The sequence below is a fragment of the Chenopodium quinoa genome, unplaced genomic scaffold (assembly GCF_001683475.1).
Source record: "Chenopodium quinoa cultivar QQ74 unplaced genomic scaffold, ASM168347v1, whole genome shotgun sequence".
NCBI lineage: Eukaryota > Viridiplantae > Streptophyta > Magnoliopsida > Caryophyllales > Amaranthaceae > Chenopodium > Chenopodium quinoa.
In genome coordinates, this window is record NW_018742720.1 from 3,073,990 (window position 1) to 3,086,394 (window position 12,405).

General features: G+C 30.9%; 1 protein-coding gene across 1 annotated transcript; it reads left to right on the forward strand.

The window, feature by feature from the left end:
* Positions 1–6,240: 6,240 nt before the first annotated feature.
* On the forward strand, positions 6,241–11,184 carry LOC110722941 (WRKY transcription factor 55-like). Its single transcript, XM_021902213.1, has 3 exons — positions 6,241–6,685; positions 8,697–8,831; positions 9,746–11,184. The coding sequence occupies exons 1-3, from the start codon at positions 6,270–6,272 to the stop codon at positions 10,263–10,265; spliced, it is 1,071 nt and encodes a 356-aa protein (XP_021757905.1). The 5' UTR covers positions 6,241–6,269; the 3' UTR covers positions 10,266–11,184.
* Positions 11,185–12,405: the final 1,221 nt, after the last annotated feature.

A 12,405-nucleotide genomic window follows, 5' to 3' on the forward strand; every position in this document is an offset into this window, starting at 1 on the left:
AATAAAATATACATTATTACAAATTTAACAAAATCCAATTTGATTTAGTTTTTCTTTAAAGATTACCTTGCTCAAATCAAACAATCAGATCAAATTAGAGCAGATAAATTCATATAAAATCATATCAAATAAGTAAAATAAGGTAAAACTAAACAAGCCCTTACATCTGCATAATAATATTCTTTGAATTTTATTTATGAAATGGGGGGATCGGATTATGTTCTTAATGAGTAGAATAGCATCAATAGCAATTGGTTTAAGTTAGAAATAATAGCTTTTAGTTTAAGTTAGAAATAATAGCATACCAATTAGATAGATAATTAGTTAGGGTCTACCATTTAGACAGATTTTCGTCCTTGAATAGTTGTCTAAATGAGTAAATGGTATGTAGACGGTAGACCCTATATTAGCTAATCTAATTGCGATGCAATGAACCCGACTTATAATTGAATTACCCAAAAATATAAACCATTGATAATTAAATAATTAATTTTTTTTTTCAATGCAAATGTATTTTGAGTAGCTCTAGAGTGAAAAATGTTATTTCCCTCTTTTTTTGTCATTGTTTTATTTTGACTTTTCAATATGTAAATGGAAGTACAAATTTATGATACATATTTATAATCATCAATAGGTAATAATTATAAGAAGTTGATTAATGATTAATGGTGTTATATTCCTATAAAAGTGACCAAAAAATAAATTTTGATTGTAGTTTAATTTATAATGTTTGGTGACTTTTTAGGTTGTAATTTGTAAAAATAAACTTTAATGGTTGTAATAACCCACAAAATAGGTACTTTTACCGTTTTTAATTTACAAATTTTCCTATTTAATTAATGATATATATATATTTTCATGGAGTAATAAGCACAGAGAAATAACAATTAGATAATTTTGGGTTCAATAATTACTCACATTTCGATTTCGTAGTGTTTATCCAAACCTGCATCATATATAAGTTTTAGGATTTTTTGTGAGAAAGATCCTTTTAAGTAGATTCATAACAATAATAATAACAATAACAATAAGAATTAGTAAGTAGTTTTTATATAAATTAAATTTTTAAAAATAATTATAATAATAGTAGATTACTTGGATCAATGAGATCTCAGGTAGGAGAGGTTAGGAGCGACGTTGTCCAGAGCCCAAGTCCCGCCTTAGACAGATTTCAACAATCCAAATAACCCACAATTAAAATAGAAAGTAGTTTTTATATAATTAAGTAGTTCCAACTTCCAAGAATACAATAATAATAATAATAATAATAATAATAATAATAATAATAATAATAACAATAATAACAATAATAACAACAACAACAATAATAATAATAATAATAATAATAATAATAATAATAATAATAATAATAATAATAATAACAAGATTAACAACTAACAATAACAAATTAAAATAAAGTTGAGTTAGATCTTACAATGACGCTTCAATGCTTTCCCAAATTTATAATTTCCCGAACTTATAATTTCCCGAATTTATAATTTCCCGAATGTAAAAATAACAATTTTTTTTTGGTAGTAGACTAATAAAGGTAATAATAGTAAAAATGTAAAATTTATAAGAGAGTAGGAATTTTTTTTTTCACAAAAGAGAGCAAGATTGTAGGATTTGTAGGAATTTGAGAATTGAGAATTTGGGAGTAAGAAAATTAGAGAATAAGAGAAAAGAGATGAGTTGATGAATTGTGAAAATTTTGGAGGAAAATATGAGGTATTTATAGGGAATTTGGGTGGGAAATGGGGTGGAAAACTAGCCGTTTATAGCTGTTGGAAAACGGCCATAAACGGCTAGTTTTCCAACGTATGGCACGGGTCGTGCCGTGCCGGGCCGTGCCTTGCGGGCTCGTGCCGTGCCGTGTCGTGCCCGGCCGTGCCACGTGTCGTGCCAGCGTGCCGGCCCACGTGCCGGCCACCGTGCCGCCCGGCGTGCCACGTGCCGTGCCCGTGCCAAATCCCACAATTTTGTTCACGGCACGGCCCACGGCCCACAAGTGTGCCGCCGTGCCGTGCCGTGCCGGAGTCGTGCCGGGCCCGTGCCGCCCGCCCCACGGCCCGTGCCCATGTTTAAGTGGGGTTACTTGGGGGGTTACTTAAGGGGTTACCCTGGGGGTTACTAGAAGGGTTTCTTAAGTGAGGTTACTTGGGGGGTTACTTAAGGGGTTACTTTAAGGGTTACTTTTGGGGTTACTAATAAGGCATCTCTGCCGCACCGTGCGGCCAGCCGCACCAGAAACGCGCTGTCCGTAGTATGATTTATATATTCGCTACAAAATTTGACTAGATTTTTCACTAATGTACAGTAAAAAAAATTAAAAAGGAAAAAAAATCAATAAGCATCTATTTTAAGCATTATACTACCTCTGTTACATATTATTTGCAACGATTTGACATAAAGTAGAGAGGAAAAATGTCTAATCGTTGCACGTAATATGTAACGGAGGTAGTATATGTTTTTGGATTAATCTCGATATATATTTTCATAACTATTACCAACAATAATCAAGAATATTAATAGTCAAAACTATATATATCTTGGTGAAGCTAATCCTTTCCTAAATATATCCTTTAATTTTATAAAACTATAGGTCTTTTTGTTGTAAAGATCCTTTAATTTTATAAAAAAAATGTGGCACAAAAGGTCATTTTATCGCACTTAGGTTGTGGTGAGGGTCTTTTGACCGAATTTCGACAATTCCGGATCTTATTAAATTGTATGGCGAGGGCTAAAAATAGTAAGAAGTTTGGAACTCTTAGCTTAAAGTCCCATAAGAATACTACAAGAGTAGAAGGTCGATTCTAAGTCCTCGAATTCCATAAGAATACTAGAAGAATAGAAGGACTTAGGGCCTATTCTCTTACGTTGAAATTCAGTTCAATTCAGTTCAACTCCTAATTTTCTTCTCTTATAAAATATTCATTTCTGTTCAATTCAGTTTAGTTCAGTTTAGTTCAGTTCAGTTCAGCTCAGCTCAGTTTAGTTCAGTTCAGTTCAGCTGAGTTCAGTCAATGAGAACAAACCCTTAATTACTTTCTTATTCAACCTTTCTTTGAAGGGTTTAACATTCAAATTGTAGAACTTTATCTTTGAAAAGTAAATATAGATTCCATTTAAATCCCATGGCAAGTTATTTTAAATTTATTATTTATCATAATAAGATTTACTTGAACTAACACAAAAGCTTATAAATTTTACTTTATAAACTTTTCAATAATGTGTAAGTAATTGTAATTCATCAATGTAATTCATTCCATATCATTAAATGAAAAATTTGTCAAAAATAAAAAAGCCTTTACTCGTTCTTCCTAAAATAAGCAAACCTTTTGATTAACCCAGCGTAAGTTAACCTTTATGTGGTATTTTCTTTAAATAAGTCAGATGACCTACAACCTACCAAATAGGTCACTTTTTTTTTTTTTGAAACCATCACTTTTTTTTTTCTAATCCTAATTAATTTATTTTCTTATTTTTATAATTGGTAATTAATTAAATTGTATTAAAAAAAAACCACAACATACCAGCGCTCCACTCCAATCCCCACCTCGAAACTCGATGGTGTGGACGGTATTGATGGTGGCCGGTAGAGCAAAAGCTGGGAGGGGGGCTGGCTGTAGTAGTGGGGGTATATAATAAATTAAGAGGGTTTTTTTTATCTTGAAAAAAGTTATTTGTTTTAAATTATTTTTTTTACAAATTTTTAAAAATTAATTAAAATAATAAATTTAATTAAAATTTTTAAAACTGACCAAACACACAATGACATGTGGCATAAGCAACCCAAACAACCTGTTACACTTAAAATAAACCGGTCATGACTAGAAAATACCCCATAAAGATCAACTTATTCTGAGTTAATCAAAAGGTTTGCTTATTTTGGGAAGACCGAGCAAAAATTTGCTTATTCTTGACAAATTTTCTTAATTAAATTACATACGTGCACCTAGAATAAACAAACTAACTTGCGCCTCATGAAGAATCAAATAGTAAAGTTTATGAACAAGATCTCACATAATAACGAACACTCGTCTGAAAATCCTTAATCATATAACTAAATGGGGAAAACTATAGCTTCTCGTAAATAGGCCCTGATTTGTAATTAATTTATTAGACATAGACAAGTATGTAGTAAGGGCATGTTCTAATTTACTGAAATGAGCTGAACTGAACTGACTGGCCTGGAGCTAAACTAAACTGAACTGGATTGAATAGAGCTTAAATGAACTGTTTATGAGAGAAGAAAATTAGGAATTGAACTGAGTTGAACTGGTTAGAGCCGAACTGAAATTAAGTTGAAGAGAACAAACCCTTAGTTGTTTCAACTTATAACTTAGCTAGGTACTACGAGTAGCTAGTTGCATTAGATGTTTTGACTAATTTTCTAAATCTTTATTACAAGAATTGCTCATATATACTATGTAAAGATTGGCCAAGCAACGTTTTCAAATCGACTTATTAACCGTCATTAGCCAATTTAAATCATATATTTTTAAAAATCCAAAAATAGTTGATTTTGTTGTCAAATCCTCTATATTAATTATTTCTAAAAAGCTATAATCTCATTAATCATCTCTTTGCTAAATAAGACCAAAGCTTATTTCAATTTGTCAATATGAGCATGTATAGTCTACATTCTAGAGGATAAGAACTACACTACAAAGGGTTCAAAACATAGACTATTACCTTGACCCACTAAGTTTAAATTGTGTATTTGAACATATAGCTCATGGAACTTTTTAGCTGGCCTGTTTTTCTAGACATATAGCTAGATGAAAGTCATACTCCCTCCATGCTCCATCTCATAATATAGTTCTTATTTGTAAAATTTCATGATAATTAATTAAGAAATGAAATAGTAAAGTACATGAAATACATGCAAAAAGGAGAAGAGTACAAGATATTTGAGTGCGGTACAAATAATAATTACATAAGGAAATCAATGAAAAAAGAACTACATGAAAGTAGGTGCATGAGGGCACAAATAATAAAGAAGAAATGTTGTGAAAGTATTTTGGGCAATGCAATAAATAATATAAAGACAGAAATAATAAGGGTATTTTAAATATTTCATAATGTCTAAAAGGAAAAATATAAAACACAGATAATATTTTGGTACATCTAAAAAGGAAAACATGAACTATATTATGAATAGTGTTTAGAGGATTCTATCCTCTAAAATGTTTATTTACTTACTTGTGTTTGTGAATGTTAATTGCATGCGTTTACAATTATACCTCTAAAAATATTTGTTTGTATTATATTTCTTATGGTTCATACCAATAACTAAATTTATGACATATATAAGACTAATCAAAAGAATTACCCGAATATAATTAGCTATCTGCATATGCGTACGTTAGCCATTTCTAATTAAGATAAGATTGAAAGTGATGAAACAATTTTTAATTGAATTGTTAGTTTGAGTACAATCTCAATTTAAGGACCTCAAACTTTCATATAACTCTCTTTATTTATATGTATTATTTAAAACACCTCGATCTTAAACAATTTTATCTATTATACGAACTGATTCAAAATCAATTAAGATATTATCGGATTTAATTTTAGTACGTTAACTTATTAATTTCAATTATTCCTTACACCCAAGTGAATACATTGGGTGAAGACAAATTATAAGTCCTATGAATGCATAAGAACCTTAATTAGAACCACAAATTGGGTTATATTACACTTGAACAAAATCTTCCATTCAATTTCATGAAATCAAAGTCTAGATCTCCTTCAAAAAGAAAAGAAAAATAAACCAATAAGCAAGAAAATTCCTATGTATGTATGAAGTCAATGGGAACATCTTCTTGTTGACTTTCAATTCAAATACTAGGAAATAAATAATATAATAATTAATTTGGATTATTTGCATGCATTCATATATAAATATGATGACTTAGTCACACCCTTCCTATACTCCTCCCTTTCAACACTTAATTACCGTGTAAATTAAAGTGTTCTTACTTTGAAAATTCCTTACATTTTTCTCTTTCTTTTTATAACCAATCACCTCATTCTTCATATCATCTTCTCCAATCAAATCAAAAACTAGTAGAAAAAGCTTACCAAATTTCTTACCATAAACTCTTAATTACATATACTAATTGACATTATTAAACCAACCACCAATAAAAAAGCAAATTAGTTAGAATTATAGTAAGTTATTAAAAGTATATAGCTTACTTTTATATTTTTCTACATATATTATGGAGGGGGGTAACAACAACAACAATAATAATAATGATTCTATGATAAGGTCATTAATACTCAAAGGTATTGAATTAGCCAAAAATATGGAATTAGATCTTTCTAATATATTGGCTAATGATCCATTAATTCTCTCACAAAAGTGTGATGAGATTATAGATGAGTTTAGTAAGGCAAAGCAACAGCTTATATGTTCTTTAACATTGGAACAACATCATCATCAACAACAGCCTCTTTATCAACCGGATATGGGGGTGGTTTTCGGGTACGTGCAACGTCAGTTGGCGAAAGGAAAAGGCAAGCAGGTTGCTGGAGACGTTGTAGGAGTCGCCATGAAAGCCGAAAGTGGTGGTGATGAACAAGGAGTGCAACATGGGTATGGAACGATGATGGAAGTTGGTGGGAGCTCGACGAGCTCGGTGTTGAAGAGCTCTACTCCTAGGAGGTCCTCATCAAGGTATGAATGAATAAATATGCCATTGTTATATGATTAAATGTGAACAAATTAACGCATTATTAATAAATAATCAGCTGGTTTTCATATTTAGTATATATTTTATAAAATTAAAACCTACTCCATCATTAACAAAGTGATTTGACAAAGTCACAAGGGGAGCTCTCTTAGCTATAATAATGTTTTTGAAAACCCTAATACATACACAATAACACAAGTATTTATAAGGTTGCAGCAAGAAATAAATTAATTTTATTTATTTTATAAAAGGAAAGGTAGATAATTTAGAAGTTATGACAGTTTTCTCTTAAGACTATACTCTAGTGCAGCAAGAAATAAATTACTTCATAATACAATAATAATGATGAAAATAGATACAAATAATTGCTATCATAAGTCTTGGTTGTTTGTGTACGTAGTGGTGATTGAGACTACACTTGGTAGGGAGAATCGCGTGTTCGATCCCCTGCAACAACAACCACCCAGAACTGATCCCCAAATCCGGATTAGCCCAAATGGTGAATCGTGTGAAACAAAAAAAAAATGCTACTTTGTAATTTAGGGCTAGTCTTCCATGTATATATATTAAGGTATTTATTCAAGTCTTTCTTTAAAATTTCTTCACTATTTAAAAAAAGAGTTAGTTTAAGTAGCTCTACAAAATGAATCAATTAAGATTTTTATAAGGTTAGATTGGCATGCTTATTATCTGATTTTAATTTATAGATATGATAATAAGTAGTATTGGAAATTTTATGGAAAATACATACATTTATCAGCAAAATTCCATAATTATAAACACCAATGTGTGAACGAGTACTTTCGTTTCAATTTCTCATGTTTTTCCTGGTAGGTTACATCAATTGTTTATGTTGTCTCTTACAAATCCACAAAAGGCTGGTGGGGAGGCCAGAAATTTCCAAAATTAAATAAAAACAATACAAAAAAAAAAAAGAATTTTCATAGGTTGAAAAAACCTACGGAGTATTACACATGTAATGCATGCACTACATCAACAATGTTATAAAGATGCATACTCTATGTGATTGACCAATTTATATGTCGAAAGTATACACATAAAGTCATCCTCATTAACGGCTTCTAAGTATTCACATCAATCTAGTTGCGAGTTTTTTCAGAAGATCAGAGTATGAACATACATAATTTTTTTGAAAGCCATAAGTTAAGAGATTAATCTTCTTAATTCATTTATGGTTGGGAATGAACCTCATCTTGACTAGCTAACCTTTATTAGATGTGAGATTGAGATAGAGTCATGAATATGGGACTGATCAAGATGTCTACCATGATAATTTCATGTTATTTAGGGCAAAAATCTTTAATAGTTGTTTATTTAATTTGTATGAATGAGTTACTTAAGATGGTGCATCTCATGCATTTTTCTTGTATTTGACTCACTTAATATAAAGAATCTTTCTTTGTTTTTCCCCAATTTGTGATTTACTTTGGTAATTTTTATCTAATTGTCTTCTTTAATTTGTTGGCTAAAATGTATGCAACTCAAAAAAGCTAAGCTTACTTACGTATAGTAATTAAGATTATATATATATATGCTTGTAGAAAGATTCACCTCTAGCTATTAGTCTGATGAAGATACGTTAGTTATTTTAAGTCAATATGTCTCACTTGATAAAAGATTATACATTATGGTAGATGCATGTACAACCTGTTAACTTTATCCACTTTTAGCATATTTGTAACACATTTTGTGCTAGCTATTAAAATTTTATCTAATGACCTATTGGTACGATCATATCGTTATAATTGTATCATGTAGAAAATTATGCATAGACCAATAGATCATAAGTATAAATTCATTTTTATTACTTGAATTCGTCATTATTTTAAACCATGTTATATACTTTGATCTTGTGAGTCATTTCACACTACATACCATAACACGATTATAGATTTTTAGACATTATTGACACTTAGCATAAAAACATGGAGAATTTCATAAAATTATCGAGCTAACTTTTGTACTTGAAAACAGAAATTATGATCAAGGAAGTAACCAAAGGGTGAGGATGGCAGCTCCAAGAATAGGGAATACAGAGATGCCACCAGAAGATGGTTTCACTTGGAGAAAATATGGTCAAAAAGAGATTATTAATGCTAAGTATCCTAGGTAATCACTTCTAACTATACAACATAATCACATTATTAGTCAATTTTATAATCTTTCTTGATTTTATTACTCATTTCTAGAATAAATTTGCAACTATCACATTTAAGTTGAATTAAAAGTTTATATCTATTTCTAGATAATAAGACTAATCAATCAACAATTTCACAATTGACACAGTCTTATTCTTGTTTTGTCACCTTTTTTTTAAACATGTCAATACATTGTCAACATCACTTTAAACGATGACATAATATCACAATATATATATATATATATATATATATATATATATATATATATATATATATATATATATATATATATATTTGATTGCTAATTTGGTATCAAACATTTTACCAAACTCATCAACATGACAACAATCAAATTGACTTGCATGGACGATTATATCTTGGAGATTCTTTGTTAGACTATTTCCTTGCTAGGCTTTGTATGGTTTTTCGTAACATCTTCGAGGGTGCGTGGTAAATATTTCGCGTTAAACTAATGAGATAATTAGGGTTAAAATAAATTCACCTTTATTGCGAGTCAGTGTTTATTAATTTATTATAGGAAATACATAATAACAAAAATTACATAGTTTATAATTTTCCTTATTCCTTTATTACATCCTTCAATTGTGCACGATTTTGAATAAATAGTTTGCTCTCATATAATGAGATAGAGTCATCATTAGATAAAATCAATTAAACTTTCTTGAAAGTTTATGTTCGTATGTATCCTTATTCCTTTTCGCATTAAAATAATGCATGTATAAGATTCAGTTCAAATAACATATATTTGTTTTAATTCTCGACAAAATTATGTTTGTATTTTCAAATGTAGAAGTTACTATAGATGTACACATAATATAATTTTCGTTCCTTGACAAATTTGTGCCTATTTTCCACGTGTAGGAGTTACTATAGATGTACACATCAAAAACTATACAATTGCAAAGCCAAGAAACAAGTGCAACGACTTGACGACGACCCCTACACCTTTGACATCCTCTACCGGGAGGAGCACACTTGCCACATGTCCAACACGGCCCCGTCGTCGGTCCCGCCACCACAATCGCCAACCGTCCATGACATTTTTCTTCCACACCACCAACCCATCACAACCGTTGCACCCCCATTTCATCATTGGCTACCAATGGACCTACCTAGACTTTCTAATGAAGGTGCATGTAACGTGTTCGATCCCCAACAACAACAACAAGAGCAATTATATCGTGCAAGTAGTGTAGACGGTGAACCCTCCACCGTTAGATCTCATCATGGAGGAGATCAAGCCGTTGATTTGCTTAATAATCAGTCAATGGTTGATTGTTGGAGTGAAATGTTTAATTCAGGGAGTAGTAGTAGTACTAGTATGGAAGTTATCTTTGCTCCTACTGATGATAAATGGGAAAACAAGGATAGAAAAGATTAATTAATTACATAAATCATGGTTTTGAATTTAATTGAGAAGAATTATCAACCTTTAATTTGATTTTAGTTAACAAATAGAATTAAATAGACTTTGTATTATTTTAATTCTTTTGGTGTTCATGGCATTAACCTAAAATGTACTCCCTCTGTCACTAAATTACATTATTGCTACTTCTCTCTATTATGTGAGGGATAAATGATAGATGTAGGAATGTAATTTAGGGACGGATGGAGTAATGTTTTATTTTGAGTACGTAGAGTTTTTTAATGTAATTTATTTATTTTTATTATCGAAAATCACATAGCTAAAGTTGTAACTATATATATATATATATATGCGCGCGCGCTTTGTTTCTTAATGGTTCTAATCCACGTTTTCTCCCAATAATTAGTTGCTAAGATGTCTCTTTAAGCACAAAATGTCATTGACTAATACGAAGTATTTATCTAGAATATGTTGCAAAGAGGGAAACCAATCAATAACAAGCTGTTCTTTTAAACAATTTCTTGATACACGATTATTGAGAAATATGAGAATGATATCTTATGTTGTAATTGTAATAAAATTTCTATGTTAACGTCCATCACAATTTCTCAATTTTTTTTTAAAAACCTAATCTCAATTCTTCAAGTAAATACAATGCCAGCCTTTCAAAAAAAAAAAATAAAAAAAAAATTGATTACCATACCACTTTGGATACAGACAATAATGCAAAAAATAACATACTAATAATAAATAAATAATAGAGTATAAATCATAATCTTGAACCCCAACCATTAACCGAAGCTTTTGGTTGAATTGTTCCCTAACAAAAAAAAGTTTTTTTTGGGTTGATATTCATTAAAGTCAATGCATGAACGGGACTACTATTTAAACTTTAAATCAAAAACCTTGTTTATTCATTGCCCCAGTGCAACTATCCCCTCAAGAAATTACTCTATAAAGCTTTTTTGGTGTTGAGAGAGTTATGGCCTGTTTTCATTGACTGAACTCAGCTGAACTGAACTGAACTGAACTGAACTGAACTGAATTGAGCTGAACTGAACTGAATTGAACTGAACTGAAATGAATATTTTATAAGAGAAGGAAATTAGGAGCTGAACTGAACTGAACTGAGCTGAATTGAACTGAACTGAACTGAACCTGAATTTCAACGTAAGAGAACAGACCCTTACAGTGGGCAATGGGTATGCAGGGTTTGATCCTACTGCATTTTTTTTTTCATTCTTTAAAACTTTAACTAACTTTTGAAAAATTATTGATAGCAATTTATGGAAGTTAGTTATGTCGCATCTAAAACACAAGTTAGCTAGGTCGCCAACCCGAGGCACAACATGATTAAGCACAAATCGGTTGCTGATATGGCAAGACATGTTACCGTAAAGGGGAAGGGGGGTGATGGCTCTTGCCTCACGAGTCACGGACTTCTAGCACAATGATATTTGGGTTCGAGTAATGCCTAAACCATTCTTTTGGAATTTCTAACACACACATTGTTACATACCATATTCAGTATGTTTGTTTGTAGGGATTATTGATGGGATAAGAATTTAAAATCTCTAATGTCCCATAATCCCTTGTTTGTTTGAGAGGATACAAGTTATCCCATATAAAAGGTATAGGGTTAAAATAGGGGTTTATCCCTCACTTTCTATAATCGCCTGGGAAGGGTATAATTTGTCATACACCTGGGTGTATCGTACACCCAACTAAATTAATGTTAGTTTTTGCTCTTTCATTTGATGATAAAATGAAAGATAATCATCAAAATGAGAACAAATATTCATTGGTGTATATAACAACATCTCGGAGTCTCGGGGAAGGAGTAGGTATGTAAGGTTTGGGGATAAAAATTGAAACGTAAAAGACAATTCTAACCTTAATGAAAGAGAAGGAAGAGGAGAGAGGAAAAAAGTTAGTAAGGATAGTTAAGTAATTTCACTACTTATCCCAATTTAATTTTCAATCATATTAAACAACAGATAACACAATTTTTATCCATATCTCACCTAATAATTCTCTATCGTTATCCTACCTTCTTATCCTCATTATTCCTATTCCAGTTACCAAACGCCCTGATATTGTCGCTTCATATGTGTTATCTATTCTCACCCAAAAACACATTAGCTAGACACGAGAC

Coding starts and splice junctions, on each gene's coding strand:
- LOC110722941 (XM_021902213.1), top strand. CDS start 6,270: ATGATAAGGTCATTAATACTCAAAGGTATTGAATTAGCCAAAAATATG. Junction 6,686..8,696: donor CCTAGGAGGTCCTCATCAAG/GTATGAATGAAT, acceptor ACTTGAAAACAG/AAATTATGATCAAGGAAGTA. Junction 8,832..9,745: donor ATTAATGCTAAGTATCCTAG/GTAATCACTTCT, acceptor TTCCACGTGTAG/GAGTTACTATAGATGTACAC.